General features: G+C 37.0%; 3 protein-coding genes across 3 annotated transcripts; 1 reads left to right on the plus strand and 2 right to left on the minus strand.

Annotated features, from left to right (window-relative positions):
* Positions 1-217: 217 nt before the first annotated feature.
* On the minus strand, positions 218-2,106 carry LOC119997951 (protein MOS2-like). Its single transcript, XM_038845197.1, has one exon. It carries the CDS (start codon positions 2,038-2,040, stop codon positions 1,378-1,380), a length of 663 nt encoding a protein of 220 aa, XP_038701125.1. The 5' UTR covers positions 2,041-2,106; the 3' UTR covers positions 218-1,377.
* Positions 2,107-2,451: 345 nt separating this feature from the next.
* LOC119997950 (xaa-Pro dipeptidase) lies at positions 2,452-10,130 on the minus strand. The gene is made up of 16 exons (XM_038845196.1): positions 9,920-10,130; positions 9,784-9,833; positions 9,546-9,606; positions 8,803-8,898; positions 8,567-8,716; positions 8,193-8,324; positions 7,768-7,895; positions 5,800-5,842; positions 5,565-5,648; positions 5,192-5,233; positions 4,901-4,971; positions 4,741-4,794; positions 4,536-4,641; positions 4,379-4,447; positions 3,157-3,300; positions 2,452-2,853 (listed from the first exon to the last, which is right to left on the minus strand). The coding sequence occupies exons 1-16, from the start codon at positions 10,049-10,051 to the stop codon at positions 2,746-2,748; spliced, it is 1,470 nt and encodes a 489-aa protein (XP_038701124.1). The 5' UTR covers positions 10,052-10,130; the 3' UTR covers positions 2,452-2,745.
* A 6,744-nt stretch (positions 10,131-16,874) lies between these two features.
* Positions 16,875-18,823, plus strand: LOC119997386 (1-aminocyclopropane-1-carboxylate synthase 7). The gene is made up of 3 exons (XM_038844356.1): positions 16,875-17,169; positions 17,273-17,562; positions 17,672-18,823. Exons 1-3 carry the CDS (start codon positions 16,987-16,989, stop codon positions 18,525-18,527), a joined length of 1,329 nt encoding a protein of 442 aa, XP_038700284.1. The 5' UTR covers positions 16,875-16,986; the 3' UTR covers positions 18,528-18,823.
* The last annotated feature ends 2,828 nt before the right edge of the window (positions 18,824-21,651 follow it).

Raw genomic sequence — 21,651 nt, forward strand, 5'->3', positions numbered from 1 at the left:
TTGTTGCTCACTGGTTTTGTTCACCCCATGATCTTGCCACGCAATCAGTTAGAATATCGGACGGTTCTGATGAATAATTCGAAAAAAAAAAGAGGAGATCTTGCACGCTATTGGTCGAATCATCTGGGCCCATTTGATGACCCAATGAGAAAATTCGGAACACGTATGCAAAAATAGCTAACAAAATAAGCGTAAAAACCGTACTGCACTGCATGCATTTTTTAAGGGGGAAAAAAAGAATCCATTGTAATGGATCGGAGGAAGCAATAATTCAAGTATTCAACAGCTCAAACAAGGTTACATGGCAACGTCGAAGCAGATACTGGGTTTATATTGACATTGCTGGTAGTGTTAACATGGACACCAATCTCTTAACTGTGCCAAGAAACCAGTAGCAGGGCCAGGAAAGCCCAGTATGTGAAAGATTGCAACCCAGTTGTCCCAGGCTACAAGCAAGTTGCAGGAGGCATGAAGGCAAGAGCTTTTATGTTTCGGTCAGTGCTGGGGTAAGTCCCTTCCTTCCTTCGAGAACTAAGTAATGAAAATTTTCATCTGTGTCCTCCGGCAAGTCAGTCTCTTTTCCTCACCCATCAATTGTTATGGCAGTCCAGTCAAAGTTGAGCAGTATCCGTAACTGGGGCTATCAGATCTCTACTATGATACATTGAAATCAATCATCTGGCAGATAAAAACCATTACTAAAACCATCTAACTGCAGTACCTATGACTTTCTCAGCATGCAGTAATGTACCCAGAACAAAATTCATTTGGATTGTTTTTGAATTGAATTCTACCCCATCAACAAATGTATCTCCTTTAGGTTCCGTTTGAAGTCTTATCCTCTATTCCAAATGGACTCTTATTTGCTTTCTCTATCAATAATTTTCCTCCTCATCCATCTTGCACTGTTTAATTGAAAAGCAGTCAGTTCACCTGTGAACTAATCGATCAAAGTGGATAAAACCCTTTAGCATTAAGACCTTCACCACAGCATCCCAAGAAAATGAAAAGGTAGGTCAAATTGAGAATCCCTACCCTTATATTGTCATGTTTACTTCCACAGTAAACGTCTGAGGGCCTGGATCTTTGCCATGTCCTTGCACTTACTATAGAAAAGAACATCTACTGCATCTTCCAACATTTTTCTAAGAAAATCTGCCCCAGCGGAGATTATTTAGCCACACAAAGCTACATCCCACTTTGCTTATGAATGACATGTAGAAAGTTTAAAGCAAAGGGCTCAAGCAAAAGCTACTAAATAACTTGAGATTCAAAATATCATATAAATTGAGGGATACTAATATTACATCAAACGTTGGAAGAAATAAGGAGGGGGGGGGGGGGGGGGAAGGCATAAAGCACATACAGGTATACTAATTAAGCACCAAGAGAGCCATGAGATGGTGCTACATACCCAAGTCCTTCCTTACTAGTCCACTTCTTGAATTGCTTCACTTTGACATCCCCTTTCGCATTCTTTCCAATTCCTCTCCCTTCATACCACCCATACCCAGCAAGCAAAGCAGCTCCGAATCCCTCCACCGGCATATCCACAAACTCCTCAAACCCTCGATCTTCCGGTAACCGCTTCAAGTCATCTCTTAACTTGTCCAACAAAATACTCTCCACCGATCGGTGCCGTCCACTCTCATCACCATCGCCACCATTAGATTCATGCATATTGCTAGCCTCGCCGGTCTTAGGGGGCTGCCGCACATTCAACCCGTAAGAAATGTTCCCGTCACAGGAATCCAGGGAGAGTGATTCGATCTCGAATTTTAACTCCCTGGAGTCTTCAGATTGGATGACAGGAAGATCACGGAAGTTCTTCATGAGCTTCGCGGGTTGCCATTCGTTCTCCTTTGGAGGGATAATGAATTGATGCTTCTTTGGGTCGGTTAGGGTTCTAGAGGGGTCGAATTCGGTGACATATTGTTTGCCAGTGTCATATTGTCGTTCATCTTCATCGTCGAAGGCCTGCGAGGATTTTGGTGTTGATTTGGAGGAGCTTTTTGAGGGTAGAGACAGAGAGAAGTTCATGGCGTCCAGTGCTAATTGCAGAACTCGTCCCCAATACGGTCTTTGCCTCGATGATTCTCCGTTAAAACTCGATCAACCTGATGAGTGATGTCAAACTTTAGAGGGCCCAGACTGAGAGCCCTACAAAATTTTATTACTACTACAAACGGGACCGGCCCAACTATGAAGGCCCATTCTGAGCAGGACAGTCCAGTCCGTTTCTATTTATTCATTGAACTGATTTCAGTTATGCTGATGCAGTCATTCTGTAGCCGATCCAGGCAGCATAGTGTGAAATTTTATGGATACCCAGTCATTTCCATCTACATGAACCAAATAATATTCAAAATCTCTATGATAGGAAGAAGGGCTCGATGAACATACACTAACAACTTATTTAGGTACAAAGCCCGCTGATAATTGCTTAAAAGATGAACCAACCATAGAGATATTATTAACTGCAAATATCCTAGCAATCCTGTCATCAGAAATCAACCTTCTAACAAATTATTGGCGCTGGCAATGAATGCTGAAGAAGTAATGCCTTCACTGTTTAACTCGTATGCAGGCAAAGAGAGAGAAGAAAGAGGTCATTGTCCGGTCTGTCCCATAATTTAAGCTTGAAAAGTAATCAAAACATTTAACAGTCGCAACATCTTTTGGAGAACACATAGGTAATACGGTTATGAGAAAATGAGTCTAATAATGAAGCTTGCTCTCTCCACTTTATGACGTATTGTTGAGTGGCCAAGTTGCCCCCGCCATAACAGCTTCGATCTCTACTATCTCCCGAGGTACATTAGTCATGTTCTTGCAACCATGAGCAGTCACATGCTACATACAAAATGAAAAGAAAAACGTAACCACGTTAGCACATGTACTAGGCAAAATAACAACGAAGTCATCGAATGTAACATAGGTAGCGATTATAGCAGCATGTACTGTATTCAACAAGGCAGACAGCTTATTACTTATCATTTTGGTTCATCGAACTAGTGTAAATCACTGGAATAAGCAAGTCTAAGAACTACCTCATCATACAATTCAGTAAGTTGCAAACAGCGCAATTACGCTAATATCAAAGTAAACAAAGCAAGTTAGGTGCTTGTAAATGAAAAACTTGTGCAAGAACAGTACCACATCACTTTCAATCCGAACTCCACCAAAACCTCTAAATCTTTCTATTGCTTCATGAATGAGAAACTTTGAAGTTTTTGTACTTTCACTGGCTGGAATCAACAGAGCGTCGATGAAGTAGCATCCAGGTTCAACTGTTATCACCTGCAAAAGGAGTCTCAACCTTAGAATGTTTTTCAAAGTGTTTGAAAATAGCTATCCAGTTTCATCCTAACAACATGATCTAGAGGTCCCCAATTTTCCACATGGAACAATCCAAAATTACTGCACTGGCAGAACCGCAGAACAAGAGGGTAAAAGGCCAAAAGACTATTGAATTTGCAATAAAGCACCAGAAATCATGTTTTAGAATGGCACGCTCCCGTCAAAAGTAAAATGGAAATAAAAAATGGTGTATAGTCCATGAGAGGATTGATGTCATGTGATTTTGTCCTCCAGAACATTTAATGAATGAATTCCATTAGTCTCAGCACATGAAATCAAATCACAGGTTCGGGCTTGAGCAGGCAACACAATAGTGAACTCTAAAATGAATATAAAAAATTCTCAGCATACCTTCCGAGCAAAAAAGCCAAGGTTGAAAGGCAAAATAGAAATTAAAAAAGAGTGAAAAGCTCCTGTGGACAAGGCTCCTGCAATGGAGGCAGTATGGAGAAAGGCAAGATATACACAGCCTTACCCTCAAGAAGATGTGTCCCGAATTGAAATCAAAATCTAAGTAGCTTACAGATTTATATGAAAGACCCTACTTATAGCATTCAGATTATTATTTTTTTTGAAAAAAAAAAATTTCATTGCAAGGCACCAAGGGGAAGCCACCCAACAGGGATATAGAGGGAAACAAAAGAACAACATACAGTTTATCACTAACAAAATCTACTTGGGGGAAAGTAACTATCTACCAACATACTGACCCCAGATCCACATATAAATTCACTACTTTGATTCTTTGATATGTTATTCAAAATCCTGATCAAGCAAGGCATGTACTTGAAGGCAGTGATGAAGAAAGACAAAAGGCCTTTTAAATAATTATTCATGAGACTATGAGAGCACAGTTAAATTAACTCCTTCATAGTATGTGAGACAACCAAATGTATTGGTTGTCTGAGACAACAGCATCTGATCATCGAAGTCATTATGAGTTTTTCATATTCCCCCTTTTCAAAATGTATATAAAAGGTAGACAAGATAGCCTCTGATTGAAAAACCCATTACTAACCATTCCCTCCTGGAGCTCTCTAGCTGTGCGTAAAGATCTTAGTCCTGGTTCCTTTGGCCTCTCAGGTCCCTGGAAAATATTGAATCAATCCATGTATGCCATAGTGAGAATATTGACCAGAACAGGGTTGGTTTGGCATTAAAGGAAATCCAAAGACCTTTAAGTAGCCTCCAGGATCATGAGTGTCAATACCCAGTAAGTGTCCCAAACCATGGGGCATGAAAACAGCACCCAATCGTTCAGTCATCATATCATCTACGTTGCTAGAGCCAAAAAAACAATATCACAATTTAACTAATCTTCTTCCTTCCACTAAGAGTGAAATTTTCAGGTAGAGATTTCTTTAAGGAAATAGAAACTACCCAAAAAGTATGTGCCCTTCCTTAAGTGACTGAAGAATAACTTTCTCAGCTAATCTGTAATAGTAAGGCGAAAGTAAGAAGATGGATATGAAAGAAGATTCAAAACAAGGATCATTAGCATAATAATTTATACTTTATGGGTCTCGACAACAAGACTTACTTGTGCATATCTACCCAGCTTACTCCCGGTTTCATGGCAGAGATGACAGCATTATGGGCATAAAGGACAGCCTGGAAAAGGTGCAAATTGAAATTGTAATGCTCAAAACGAAGGAATGCTGCGACATAGTAAGCCCAATGTACTAAGCACCGAACACCCCTCTCTCTCTCTCAACACACACACACACACACAGACACGCAGAGAAAGAGAGGGAAGAGTGAGGAAAGTTGGAAGACATATATGTTGAACTGTAGCAGTTAAAACTCCAGATTCATATCATAAAGCACTTACATTGTATATAAGAGATTGATCAATTGTAAACTTCCCATTCACCTGTGCAAAAACAAAACATAAATTTCAAGAACATGGAATAGACCTTTCAAGAATCAAGTATAAAGCCAAAATGTGCAACTCCTTACATCAATCGTTTTAGTAGAACAAAATTGCAACCAAAAGGCGAAATAAAATCATGACAATAAGCATCCATGCTCATACGATGACCACCAAATGGCCAGAGAGAAATACTAACAAAGAGAAAGCAAGAGTCAAAATTCTAAATGACTTCAAGAATTGAGCTTCCTAACTAGTAAAGCACCAAATGCAGCATTTGGTGTGCCACAGCTTGAAAACAGAGACTGTTTCAAGTGGAAATACAAATACTCACAGGGAATGAACAAGTAATGTCTGACCCGTAAAAATGGTATTCAGCTCCCATATCAAACAATGCCATATCTCCATCTTTTAATGTCTGCAAAACAGGGATATTGAGTTGTGAGCTTGACAGACATTCTTGCGATATAAAACTATTGGCCAGAGCTTGAGTGATTTTTCCAATATGAAAATAGTGATCAGAAAATATTACTTTGGATTCCTTCCAAAAGAGAAGTACATGTTTTTACCCTGTCATTAGGAGCTGCTGCATGCCCATAATGGAGAACAGCGCTGTATTGTGGAACATTATAACTGTCAAAAAAAGCTTGAAGAAACAGATATCTAGTATCAAAAAAGTTCAAGCCTAAAACAAAGAAAAAAAAAACATGGCATAAGATTCCAGGAAAAGGGGTAAAAATAGAGCTGCGGCACTTTTTTGTTCAGATACAAACAACAAGCTGAGCCTTCTGGGAGATATACATATCAGTCTAACTCACTTGTTTAGGAAATGAACTAATGAAGTAGGCCGAAATCTATATCCTGAAGTTGGTCCGTTCACCAGTATCCAAAAGAAAAACGAATTGGTCCAATGAAACCTTGTTTTCCCCCATAAAAAGGAGGCATTCATTTGTGGTGGCAATTATGAACAGATGCTTATTTTGGGGACAAATCCGATATAGATGGTTTGCTTGTTCCCACCAATTAAATAATTAATGTTTACAAAATTCCTTGATGTTCACATTCAAATAGCAAAGGTAAAAAAAACCTAAGAACTTGAGAGCCTGAACCTTGAACTTGCGAGGAGAGGGGAGGAAGTGTTGTATATAGATGAGAGGTATTCCCTCTCCTTAGTAACCAAGCTTTTCCCATAGAAGGGCTTGGCCTAAAGGGGATTGGGCCCAAGGTATTTGGCTTGGGGGCCTGTTGGGCCTCTGGGAACAGCCTAGCCCATGCATGGGTGGAGGTTGGGCCCTTGATATAATGTGTTGGAAGGCTGGTCCTTATCAGTTGGTATCGATAGTACAAGAGGACCATCACTCAATAACCAAGCCCCAACCCATCCACAGGCCATTGAGCCTGGCCCATACCATGCAGTCCAAGGCAAGGGGGTTGTGGCCAAGCCCTTCTATGGGAAAAGCTTGGTTACTAAGGAGAGGGAATACCTCTCACCTATATACAACACTTCCTCCCCTCTCCTAACCGATGTGGGACTCTATCAATACCCACCCCTTCAAGACCAACGTCCACGTTGGTCGAGCACCTTGGCCTGCCATGGCAGGGTACTCAGACTCAGGACTCGGGACCCTTCCCTATCCCTATCCTTTCGGCCCCACATAACAGAACACCAAGGCCGGCCACTCCGCAGACGCGGCCCCAAGGGCCAGGGGCACAAGGCCCATGAATACCAGAGCTCCCCACAGGGCGGGAACGAGGGCTCCGATACCAATGATAGAACAAGACCGGCCACTCCGCAGACGCGGCCCCAAGGGCCAGGGGCACAAGGCCCATGAATACCAGAGCTCCCCACAGGGCGGGAACGAGGGCTCCGATACCAATGATAGAACAAGAGGACCATCACTCAATAACCAAGCCCCAACCCATCCACAGGCCATTGGGCCTGGCCCATACCATGCAGTCCAAGGCCCAAGGGGGTTGTGGCCAAGCCCTTCTATGGGAAAAGCTTGGTTACTAAGGAGAGGGAATACCTCTCACCTATATACAGCACTTCCTCCCCTCTCCTAACCGATGTGGGACTCTATCAGACCCACTCGCTGAGCACAAAAAAAAAACCAATGGAGCTCTTATGAAGTGATAGCAAAAGCGATCAAGTACCATCATATCTCAGTTAGCTATGCTTGACAAGCCATTAATTAGTATGCTTCAATCTTTCCAGCCCTACATGGTGATATTCTATTTTTGCATTGCAATCCTGAATGAAATTCGAATTGATCAAAACAATTAACATTTCTGATGAAAATACTTGCTCCTTTCTATTGCCCTTACATTTGCATCAATTCTAATTTATTTAGTCCTTGCAATTTTCAAGATTTGCAGGCATTTTCAGCTTTTTTCAGAGTTTTTGAAGTTCTTCCTTTGGCTTTGATGAGTTGTTTTTTAATGATTATATTTACACCTCAAAACTTCATCAATAAGCAGTTACTGTAACATTAAATGTGCAGACACCTTCAATAGCAACATTGTATAAATAACCTTACCTATTTTCACCAGTAGCACAAATACATGTATATGAGCAGTGCCTACAGCCGCCATACATGTAAGTGTGGTGGAGAAACATGCTTTCCAACTGATACTCTTTCATGCCCACTCTAGTCTTTCTCATTACCTAGTGAAAACGTGAACAGAAAAAAGACAGTACATCACCACTACCAATACATGCACAGAGAGAAATCAGCGATAGAAATAAAAAAGGTAAAAGTATATAATATGTAACTAATATTTATCAAGGAATATAAAGAAAGAATGACTTCTGAATAAAAATTCTGATCACAAAAAAGTAGCAGGCATAGCTGGTTGAAAACCTCATATTGGTGTTTGTATATTTATATGTAAAAGCAGAACAAAATAAGCAGAACCAACAGCGCTTTTAAAACATAAGCAGACGGTTAGACAATTTGATTACCTCAACATGAGCTTCAGAGCTGATGTCATTGGCAAACTGAATAAGAGCAAGTTCCAGGTCTGACTTAAGAACACGGCACTCGGTCAGAATAGGATGCAATGTACTCAAATCAGTCTCAAAGACTTCCATCCCCTGGAAAGAATTTAAAAAGTATTTCTGAATTCCATTTCAAAGATATGGAGGTTCTAAAAATACACATTGAAGTGTATGAAACAACTCCTTTGCAGTATTGTGCTAGATATACTTTGATTTTTAAAGAGTCTGATGTCAATGCACTAATTCTGAGATAGAAATGAAACAATTAGTAAAAAAATACATAGCTTTTTGAGGTCATAAGAAGTAAAAAATTGGAATGGGAAAACATATATAGAAACCTCAAATTTTGCAGGTTTTGAGAAATTATTGCTATCAGTATTTAGTCCATGCAATAGAAACAATAGAGGTTTTCCAGATCCTTTGTACTCTTCTTGCAGAACTCCCACAATTTCGTCAGTATAATAGACCACGCTAACTCCATATCTTTCCTGCAAAAGAAATATGTATTCAGTAATTTATATTATAGTAGAGGACATGTTGACCTAAGAAATCAACAATCATTCGAAGGGATCACCTTGAAGTAGGATGACGGTTTTATTTCTCCCATCCAAACAGCATATTCAGAAGGTAACCTAGGGGCAAAGAGCATTGACTTCCCGGTAGAGATGTCCTTTGCAGGAAAAAAAAAAGAAAGAAAGAATGACAGTAAAGGTCACTTCACATCTCCATAAATTGACATGAGCTGTTACATATCACCCAGTCTAAATAAAGTCAAGGAAACTTGCAATACAACCAAGTAATAGAAATTCTATTAACAAATTTGAAAACCAAATTTGAAAATTTCAAGAATACTAAATAAGAGTTAAGACTTAAGAACACATAATTCCAGGTATAGAGAAAGGATCCTTGATTCAACAAGGTGTAGGTTAATTCCAATGGTAATGATGTTATGCCTTCTAAAATCAAAGAAAAAGCAAGAGCTACCCAGAAAATCATCAGTCATCTGACTGATATACACTGTTCACTGGTATGGAAATATAAATGTTAACCAAACAAAATATTCATATTCCATATTCATCTTAATATAAATGTAAGCAACGCAGTCAACTAATCCGTCACACAACGATGCAGCAGATGTAAGAAAGAAAACACCTCGGCATGATTATTTGAAATTCCCTCTCAAAATGTAAAATAAAGCTAAATTGGATTGTAAGAAGCAAAACACTTCAAGAAACACAAAATGGCGTGGTGAGGGAAGAAATAATAACATGATAAGCAAATAACAATACGAAAAAAAAAATCACAAAATGAACTTACAATAGCTCCAAAGAAACCAGGCTCTCTCACCCCAAAAAGATAAGCAAAATAACTCTCCTGCCTAGAAATACAAGTCATATATTAGTAAATGAAAGCACAACCAGCACTCTGAACAGAATTCAAAAACCAAAAAAATATCGTAATATAATTTACTACTGAAATTTAGTGGACCTGATTATGCATATACTATAATTTGTAATTTTGTATAGATGAGAAAATCTGAAAAATGATACGAGACCTGAAGAGTTCGGCGTGATCAGTGCAGTAACGAGTTTGCTCCTCACCTCCCTGCAAATAATTCGGTCAAGAAATCAAGTCTAACACACAATATTTAGATCATCGAATCTCAAATGAGTATGCATAGTCGAGGTTACCTGAAGAAAAAGGAAACCGTGGTGAGGCCGAGATGAGTCAGTAAGGTGTTTTAGAATGGATTTGAGGACCTTTTCGCGGTTCTTGGCGTGTAGCTCCATCGGCAACGGAGGAGGAGTAAGTGACGAAGCCATGGAAAAATGGCTTCCTTCGTCCGTCGTACTAGTCACTCGGGGGAGTCGGTAGAGTTGTGCTACCTGCAAATTGAACACAAAGTGGGAGTCAACGATGTTTACATTAGAAAACACAAACGGTGTCGTGTGACCCTTTGAGTTTGTGATTGACTGATTGTGATGGGGAATGGGCTGCTTGAGTATTTTCAGGCTCTTGAGTTCCATGGTTTTAATGGGCCTTCGTGGCCCATATTTAGATTTTTTTTGGGCACCAAACATAGTAGAGAACAAGAGATGGAGTTAGTATCTATTAAGGCCCAATGACTTCAGATGGAGACGGAGTACTTTTTTTCAGTACTGATTAAACATTTACATTGTCCACCAATGATCGTTGCTGCACAATAAACTTAATTTCTCTGCCAAGGTAAGTTTGTCAACTCTCTTTGCAAAATTATCAAAGCATGTGCGTGTGGTTAAATTTACGAGGCTCATCTCATGTTGTCTGATCTGTAAAACTATATATATACACACACATATATATATACATATAATGCATGATTTCAAGAGTCCCAATGAGTGACCACATAAATGCACATATGATTGTACGTAATTAACGCGTGCATGCGTGGTGTCCTGGTTGTCATAGAGCTGGAAATATTGTATATATTGCATTGATTTTATTTTGTCACTTTAAATTTTGGGCCACTGTGGATATTCTCGGATGATAAATTAGGAGAGTCAAAGGAAGCAAACTATATATATGCGTAAATTAATTATATATTTATACATATTTTCCAATATGTATTTGTATAATTGTATGTATATATAATGTCCGGACTCCGGACGTACAATTATTATGAAAAAAGTTGTTGCATGTACACGCATGTTCATGAATAAGTTTGGTAGAGAAAATTTCCGCGAAAAGCCCATTGTTGTCGCACACATATATATGGCTATACTTTCAAAGCCGCCTTATTATTCTTCAATAAATATATGTATGTATAACAACAGCGATAAAATGGGAACTTACGAATCACGTATATATGATATATCCACCAAAACGTGAATTAATCCAGATATATTCCAGTGTTGTTTGTTATTCTTGGATCTTCATTCGTAATTTCCCGAGTTAGTGTTTGTAATTTCTTAAACTACCTTCGTAGTGCTAGGTGTAACATTTATTGTCATGGAATAAAATGTTGGGGTTTATACCATTTTCAAAAAAAAAAATCCAGAGCAACGTAGTTAATTGGTTAGGGATTAATTCTTTCAATTCGGATCTAAGTTTTCATAACAATAATAATATTCTACCTTCAATTATTTTATTTTTCTTATGACGTGAAACAACATAAGAAGCCCAGTTATCTAATGAGTTGCTGAGTTGTACGTTTAAGATTTCATGTGTATCATGTGGGACATGATAAACCCACGAATTCACTTGGATACTATACGTCAAACTCAGCAGATAACTGAGATATCAACTACTGAAGTCTTTATCATTTTTATATATTTTTGTTGTTGTTCGGTTTCAATTTTACAATAAAGAGGGACGTCGAGTTACACCTCCTCCCACTTACCAAAATAATTGAGAAAGAAAAATTGAGTAAAAAAGATGACCTTGTAAATGATACAAGATAGGGAGATGATCCAAGTACTCTAGTTAGCAAAATTAAAATCGAACTTTTATTGCCTACATATATATCTATTAGTCGGCACCGGCATTTCCATTTCAGAATATATATATATTAAGTGTACGTGTGTATGCCATCAAGTACTAAATGAGGACAGAAAAAAACGTCTTCATCTATATAGGAATTCCAAATTATATATGTGTTTGCCAGTGTGTTTGTACTGTGTTCAGTTGCACTTCACCTCACAGCACCACAGTTTTTTACCTCACAACACATCACCTTACCTCACAGTACTTCCAAACGCTTACAATATATGTTGAATTATCCCACGTAATCAAATTAGGTCAATTATTTTATTTTATATTAATGTATAAGGTAAACGTTAAGTGATTTTATATTAATATTATTAGTTATCTAATATAACAGTAATTTAGATACGCCAAACACACCTCACAACATCGCACTACAGTTTTAAAAGTGAGGCGTCAAATAGCTTTTGCATTCCAACTCACCTCATAGTATCACAGTTTTATAACTCACAACACCACACAACACTTTACAGCAATTGATAACACTCCCAAACATGCCCATATATATGTCCTTAGCTGGTCATTCGGCAGCTCACTGGTGAATCTAGGGTACCAAGTTGGAGGGTAGCCCCATACTGTGCCAAAGAAAAGCAGTGGATCGAAGCTTTTCAGAGGAGTCAGTCATACCCAAGATGGCAGAAGTACACGAGGAAAAACCTTCAGTCCGTTCTTCGAATGGCGAGTTTGATTCGGCGACATGGTCCTTTTTTCCACCCATGTCAGGAGCATGGGCCGGTTTAGCATGTGTCGGCCAAAGCAAAGAGCTTAGCCTCGAAAGAAAACCTTTTGATTCCTTTCCTAAAATCCCTACTCGCTTAAGATTAAGATACAAAGTGACATATATATATATATATAACATTAACAGGGAGTCGGGGATTGAGAGTGTATGCAAAATAAGCCAGAAAATAGAGTAGAAAATGGGCCACTGTCAGAGCTTTGTACATTCTCAATCACATATTTCGAGAACTTCAATTTTGGTTGTATAATGATCTTGATCCTCCTAATCATAATTTTGGGATTTATCTTAGTTAGTTGTAATCATTTTTTTGTCGGATAAACAAAAAAAAACTAGAGTAGAAAATAAGAAAAGGAAATCCTATAAATGGTACATGAAATCTGATAACAAGGACACCATACCCGCTATTTCATGGAGAAGCAAAAGTCAGAAGTCATGAACCTACCGAATATTCTATTGTATGTATATCCCTTCAATAATAGGGTCTTAGATTGATTTGAAGAAAGAAAGATTCCTACGTGTCATGTCGTCAATGGTGTTTATATCTTCCACGAAGATTCATGCCTTCTCATTAGGATACAAACTAAATCCAAATCTCATTGGATTAAACGATGCATGATAAATCAGTTTTATAATTAACCTGTATTTTATAAAATGTAGTTTTTTGTTTTTATTACTGAGAAAGGGGATGAGAGAGGCTCGAACTCATAATCTTTATGACATATCACACACATGAATGTAGAGCGTCATCTGAAAAAATGAAATTAAATACGAGTGAATAATTTCTTATGAAGTAATTAACTTATAAGATGAACCAAAATCACCCTCGATTGTTCTATTGTTTTTCTTTTGTAAAGTAAACCACAACCTTTTTCTTTCTTTTTTTTTCTACGTAAGCGAGGTGTAGGGGAATCGAATTCGGGTACCACTAAATCGAGTATTTACCTCTCAGCTGAAGGATTGTTAGCCTAAGTAAGTATAAATGTATACGTTCTTAACGAGCACATAATATGCTCGAATAATATTATATAGAAAAAGATACTTTAACCAAATGTTGTCTTGTCTCCTTGAATTTTATAACCCAACTAGCTAGTAGCTAGGGATTTGACACGATACATACATACATCTAAATATTCTCACTCAACCTGTAGTCAATACACTCAACATGAAGTGGACAAAATATGGACTTTTACCAAGAAACTTTAGACAAAGTGAGCTGTAGAACACTTGATTAATTACATATTTATTATGAACATAATCCGAAGATAATGACATGAGTCAAATACAAGACACGATGGTGGAAAAGTACTAGTAGGTTTGTTTGGGAGTGTGTTGTTTTTTAACATTTTGTGATAATGTGAGACGAGTTTCGAAATTGTAGTATTGAGAGGTGAGGAAAAAATCGAATATTTTCCATTGATATGAATTTTTTATGAGTGTGTTTTTGTAAATATATATAAATAGAATAATAAAATTGATTAAGGGAAAACTAGAAAAATTTATATGTTTTGATGTTAAAAATGTGGTCAATCGCGTTACATCGGGAGTGAAAACAACTCTCTACATCTTCAGCTATACGAAACCATAGCAATGATAACGTAACACATCGTTCAATCAAATACTTTTTTGTTCAAACGAAATGCGTTCAAGTTAAAAGCGATGCATTTCACAGATGCAAGCGCGGTTTAAAATGCAGTACCCAGGATAGATGTGATCCCATGCGACTGTCCTTTTCGTAGTGTAGGTTAGTCTCAATTTCGTAGGAGCTTCCTTGACATACTGCCTCCAAGTTGGAGTCCACTAATCACTTGTAAAGCCATTAAATACCTTGACTTAACACCAGATACTGCTTTTATTGCTACCTAACACGTATTGACATTGATTTTCCCAAGTGACGTCAAGCATATATGTTTAGTGGCCTCCAGTCCTAACACATATAATTCTAATTAACTACGCATACATATGATATGCATATTTAAGGACAAATTTATAATAATGTCTGTATGTATGAATATTATGTTAATTTAGTTATTGTCTATGATCAATCAACATCAAAACTCTTCACAAAATTTGACTGCCTTTGGTTTCGTGTAGATCTCCAAGCATACGTGGATGCAAACGGGGAGGGCTGTCTACGTCCCTTGTTGGAGGGTATCTCATTGGTTCGTTTAGGAATGTGTTGTATTCTTACCTCCTATAGTGAGGTGATACGAGTTTCATAACCGTGATGAAGTGAGGTGAGTTGCAGTGACAAAAAGTATTTGACGCATGACTAAAAATATGGTGACGAATTGAGGGTAAAATTGGATATTTTTCATTGATATCAATTAATTTGTGATGAGTTGATTTTTGTAAAAATATAAATTGAGGGCAAAATTGGGATTTTTTCTTCGTGTTTTGCCGTTGAAAATGTGATCAACCGTGTTACGTCATAAATGGAAGCAACTCCCTGCAATTCCATTTTCGAACTCATCGAGTTGCGATGATACCGTAAGGTCTGTAATGCACCACTGGATCAAATCACTTGTTATATCCGAATACAATATATTTGACCGTCCAAAGACACTGTCAAACACACCCATATTCTCTCCCTATCTATCTCCAACCCCGTCCCCGCTAGGGAAAGATTTTAGTCCCCATTCCCAGTGGACATGGATTCTCTAGGGATTATATCAAAAACAAAACACACAACTCATGCGCATCTTTTGCAGAGACCATTGCTTGATCCTTGTCTCTTCGCAGTCGGCGAACAGTCGTCATCGACCTACTCCCTTCACATTAATTCACTAAATTCGCATATGCGATCTATGATTGCAAAATCTCTCATATGCTTTTGATCAGTCTTCTAATCGCACATGGATTTATTCACGATCGATCTCAACCCCCACGTCTCTACTCTCTATTGGCCGTTAAAAGGCATATTCCTTTCTTTATATATGTATATATATTTTGTTTATTCCATCTGGGTCTGTTGGTTGATAATCCACAATCAAAGCTAACGTAACAAATATCACAGCCATTCATATATCTATGACAAAAACAATCGGCACTAAAGATACCCTGACCATGTCGAATCATCATTAGCAAATAAAAGCGTCTTAATTAGCGCATAATAGTGATTATGGACAGTCATTAATTACACGTAAACATGCTTTTGTGTAATGAGGAAAAAAGGAAGACAAAATGTGCCGATGTTGACTTCAAGGATGGATGTGAAGAAAACCAGGCAAAATTACAATTAGGTGATGTAAAGAGCAATTAGAAGGGTGATTAAAGGACCCAATTAATTAATTAATTAAGACAAAAACAATATCCTTAAACTCTAAAGAATTTTGTTGTGTGTGGGTCCACAATATCTTCTCGGAGCTTCTACTTTTTCATAACTTTCTTCCCAAATCAGAATCTTAATCTTGGGCTAAATTGGTATCTTTGTCAGGTCAATCATCATGATGTATATAACTTTACCTAACCATACATATATAAGATCTCTTCAAATTCTTACATGTCATTAGTGTGTGAGTGTGTTCGTTCATGATTAAGAAACTTAAGAGTAGTTTTGAGCTTCTAAGATTTGATTAGTCATAGGTTGGGAAGTGAAGAGAAGAACCACTAGAAGGAAAAAAAAAAAAAAAAAAAACTCAATCACCATTATTGGTTGATCATCAAAATGAAGAAAAAGGGCGATTTTTTTTTTTAATAAGGCAGATCCAATTTTATTAAAATAGAAGATAATAAAAAGAGCAAATACATAGCCCACGGATCCATATGACCACCGAGCCTTAACCCAAACGAAAGATGTAGGATATAGACCCAAAAACTCAGACAGAAACACAGCCAAATTAAGAGTACTCCCTAAACCAAGAATCCTGAAATTAAAATCTAAATATGGATCATTTATTAGTAATCCTAATTTATTTTTATAATTTTGATCATTTTATTCCTAAAATTCATGTAACAAAATTAGATAATCCGCAAAATAAAAATTGAGAATGGGATATATATATATATACACACACACACACATATATATATACACGTAAACAACCACCCCTCTCAACCACCATATTGGGTCTGGATCTTGAAAGAGATTGAAAAATAAGGAAACTTTAACAACATGACAGAAGCTACAGTTGTCTTCAGAGACAAAATTAAACTACATATATCTATCATGTTAAAAAGTGTGAGAGACTGATTTTGCTTACTCCACAGAATCAATCATTGATATTATTTTTATTTTTCCTTAAAATAGAATTTAATTTCTCATTTCTTTTTCCAAGATGAGCCAGACAGACAAGTTGTGGGGACCCCATTTTTTTTTAATGTCAAAATACTCAAACCCTCTCCCTATAAATAACTTGTCTCTCTTGACAAAGCTTTCATTCAAACAAACACTTCTCTATCTACCAAATAACACAATTTCCTCTCTAGCCATTGCTTTTCACACTATACATTAATTCTCTATTCATACCTACTACACATTATCTCATTGACTGACTTGTTATGGCTATAGAGATTGAACAACAGCAGCAACAACCTTCTGTTGGTCTATCAAGAGTTGCAGTCTCTGATACTCATGGAGAAGATTCTCCTTATTTCGCTGGTTGGAAAGCCTACGACGAAAACCCTTATCATGAACTTGATAACCCATCTGGGGTTATACAGATGGGACTCGCAGAGAATCAAGTAAGTCTATCTGATGAAGTTACACCATATATAAGGATTGCTCTTATCATTATATATAATTTGCATGTAACTAATATTGTTTCTTTGTTGTTTTGTCGAACAGGTTTCGTTTGATTTGCTAGAAGAGTACTTGGAAAAGCATCCAGAGGCATCAAGTTGCGGAGAAGGAAAGTCCGGGTTTAGAGAAAATGCTTTGTTTCAAGATTACCATGGACTCAAGTCTTTTAGGCAAGCAATGGCAGGTTTCATGGAGGAAATTAGAGGTGGAAGAGCCAAGTTTGATCCTGATAGAGTTGTACTAACGGCGGGCGCAACCGCGGCTAATGAGCTATTGACCTTCATTTTAGCAGATCCTGGTGATGCTTTGCTTGTTCCAACTCCATACTATCCAGGGTAAGAATTAAACCATCCTTCATTTGATTAACAAAAACAACTTCAATCAACTTAATTAATTATCCCCACTTGAAATTGAACTAATTTGGATTCTTTTTTTGTTCTGTAGATTTGACAGAGATTTAAGGTGGAGAACTGGAGTGAAAATTGTACCAATCCATTGTGACAGTTCAAACAATTTCCAAATCACTCCACAAGCATTAGAAGCTGCATATAAACAAGCACAAGCCATGAACGTCAAGGTTAGAGGAGTACTCATAACCAACCCTTCCAACCCATTAGGCGCGACAATACAACGTTCAGTATTGGAGGAGATTCTCAATTTCGTTACTCGAAAGAACATCCATCTAGTCTCCGATGAGATCTATTCGGGTTCCGCCTTCTCATCGTCGGAATTCATAAGCATTGCAGAGATACTCGAATCCCGCGGATACAAGGATTGTGAAAGAGTTCACATTGTCTATAGTCTGTCCAAAGATCTCGGCCTTCCGGGTTTTCGAGTTGGTACTATTTACTCATACAATGACAAGGTTGTTACTACAGCTAGAAGGATGTCTAGTTTCACCTTGATTTCCTCACAAACACAGCATCTCTTGGCTTCAATGCTGTCAAACAAGGAATTCACAGAGAATTACGTAAAAGTCAATAGAGAAAGGTTGAGGAAGAGATATGATATGATCATTGAAGGGTTGAGAAATGCTGGGATTGAATGTTTGAAAGGGAATGCAGGGTTGTTTTGTTGGATGAATTTGAGCCCACTTTTGGAGACAAATACAAGAGAAGGTGAATTGAGTCTTTGGAATGTTATATTGAATCAAGTGAAGTTGAATATATCTCCTGGTTCTTCTTGCCATTGCTCTGAACCTGGTTGGTTTAGGGTGTGTTTTGCTAACATGAGTGAGCAGACACTGGAAATTGCACTAAAGAGAATACAAGATTTCACGGAGCAAAGGAAGTTACAGTGATTGATTGATGATTTTTTGAACAAAAGTATGGAGAAATATCATTTTGGTTTTTTGAATTGGCCAATTTAAGCCATTTTGATTGATTCTTTTGGATACAAAAAACCCACATGGATGAGACTATATTTATATATATATATATATATATATATGTATGTATACTGTTAAAATGTAAAAGCAGATTGAATTGTTTCGTAACCTATTATATGTTGTTTTCTTGCTTTGACCAAGCAAGTTCCCCTAGAGATTGATTCCAATTTGTATTATTGTAATATTAATGGAAGAAGTTTTTGTCCCAATGGTGTTTCGATATGCTTTTGACTTCCTTTCCTAATTAAATTCAAAGCAAGAATGTGTTTATGACTTTGTGTTCACAAGTTCCCAACATCATAATAAATAAATAGATGGACATATGTATATATATATATATAAAACAAATTAATAAAACTTGATTATCCTTGTCACTGTGAATGAGTCGGCAAAGGTAAATGCTGCTTCGTTTCAGAAGACCAGAATAGTAGGTATGAGTGAAATTCATGGTGTATGCACATGCTCCCAGACTGTTAAAGACTGATTTGGTTTAGTGATTAAGTCAACAATATGATTTATAAGTGCGAACTCAATCTAAAAAAATTTGGAACTCCCTTTTGAACGACAAAGCTAAGCGGTCGTTAAGCTCTGAACGCGAATAATATCTCAAGTGGGTTGGATCCAAATCTCGAGAAAACATGACCCAATCACTGTGTTCAAGTGTCAAAAATTAAAAATTCAAACAAAACTTCATTGGAAGTTTAGCAATTGCTTGTCTACACATCCTTACAAGCTTTTTCAAACTTGAGATAAGGTTGCACAAATGATCAATCGCTTGACCTTCTTTTGTTTATTGTACATCCCATTCAATCATTTTCTCATATGACATATACATACATATATTATATATATATGCATAGCTTTTGATTTTATGTTATTTTCTGTGTGCCGTTTTTTCTTTCGGCTGGGGAGGCCGGTGTAGGTAGCCTAGTTAAAAATTAACTTCTTAATTAGTCAATGTACTAATTAACTAAGTCATCGCCACTCAAATGCCTAATAGAAACTAAGAAACATTCTTTATTGACATAATTAGTGGATAAAGTACAACCTACAAAGATTTCAATCAACCAAATGCCGCTGCTGCTGCTATTGTGTACCAAAAAGCCATAATAACCTCCTGGTTAGGTTGGCAAGTTGGACTATATATTTATATACACCCAAGTACGTAATGATGTAATTGGTCCGGTTGAAGCAATAATATAAAGCACCAATGGACTTGATTAGTTTAATTAAGACGCTCATGTACTCATAATTAGAGAAGATATGCATGGGATCGATATCTTGATTAATTGAATTATGTTGTTGTTATTAGATAAGATGTGCTGTGTAGGGGCTCTATTGATCAAAAAGTTTAACTCACGCGTGATCCTTGCTTGGTACCAAACCAATATATATATATATATATAGACCACAGTGTACAACTTGATAGCTCTATTTTGGGTGCAACAAGTGATGATATTTTACCATATAATTAATTATTCATCGATGAAAAGTATACGTAACAGTGGCATACTATATATAGAATTTTATGTGTTAAAATCAGCAAGTGTAGCAGTCGGAAGTTGCTTTGGGATTGCACCGGAGGACCATTATATGTATCAGCTCTTTCTTGTACTATTATAGTCACTATCTTGACTACTAGTTCAGAAGAAGACACATTATTATCTCCATCACTTTAAGTTGCTTGTTCATTAGTTTTACCATTTACTTTGCATTTGACGTGTATTTATACGCACACACACACATATATATAATGATGATTTACTCCAAAGAAACCCATCAATGGTTTTTTATAATATGTTTTTTTTTAACTAACTAAGATAAATAGTCAAATGCATAACTTCTCCCGAAACTATTGGTCTATTTAAATACCTCGCAGAACATGCTTTTGAGTTGAAAAATTAATGGTCAACAGCCAGCTTTGTGCTTATGTACAATACGCATTTATCACGAAATTGAATCGATTTCAACAAATTGGAAGCATGTGTTCAGCCATTTTAGGGTATATATATTGAAATATTTTTGAATGTCAAATAACCGTGTTTCTATGGTACTATTTCACGTAAAGTTTCTAATTAACTCCTCCATTTTGGAATGATTACAAATTACTAAGAAGTTGCATATGTTGTGAACGTAAAACCTTTTCTATATATATATATATATTTATTAATGGATACAATAATATATGTGTTGCCGGCATCGATGAAGCACAATATTAAGATACAATAATGTCAATTATCTCGAGGTTTTTTTTGGATGTCAATTAATTTCATGACAGAACCTATATATATATATATATATATATATATATATCAAGAATTTTCTTATGCGGACACTGCAAGTTATATCTCCACAATTTCATCATTGATTTAGAATATATGGGACCCAAAGTAATGGTCACCATTTGTCATTTCACTCATCTACGTCATTAAAAAAAGTGCGTTAAGTTAGTATATTTAATCATTTTTTAATCAAGTGTACACCATACAAATTCAGGGCGTGGATAATTGGATATGATAAGTTGAGCGGAAGCATAGCACGTGACTATGAGGGTGTTACTTCCGATGAAAATCAAACTTAGGATAGTTCAAATCTATACAATTTGACTTAGAGATACTAATATATATATATATATATATGCGTGTGTATAAATAAATTTAACTCTCCAAAAGTGAACTCAAAAATAAAGTTTAATAAAGGCTCTGACAGATAATCAAACACCAATCACCATTACTCCCTCACGTGTGAATGTGGTTTACCTTTCTTTTTCTTGTCATTTTCAGAATTTATAAATTATGAAGTCGATCGGAGATATATGCCTTTTTGTTTTTTGTCTTCATGAAACCTTTCACGTTGAAAAAGTCTTCTGACACTCTTTCACCAAACCATATCACTATCGAATCCTAGTCACTAGTCAGTAGTCAACAAACATATAAACACTGCACACGTACACAACACCCCAACAAACACTTTCAATCACAGCCGTTCACAGCATCCCGCGTGGCTCACGAAGACGATACCAGAAGCTGCTACCTAA

The sequence above is a fragment of the Tripterygium wilfordii genome, chromosome 4 (assembly GCF_013401445.1).
Source record: "Tripterygium wilfordii isolate XIE 37 chromosome 4, ASM1340144v1, whole genome shotgun sequence".
In the NCBI taxonomy this organism is placed as follows: Eukaryota; Viridiplantae; Streptophyta; class Magnoliopsida; order Celastrales; family Celastraceae; genus Tripterygium; species Tripterygium wilfordii.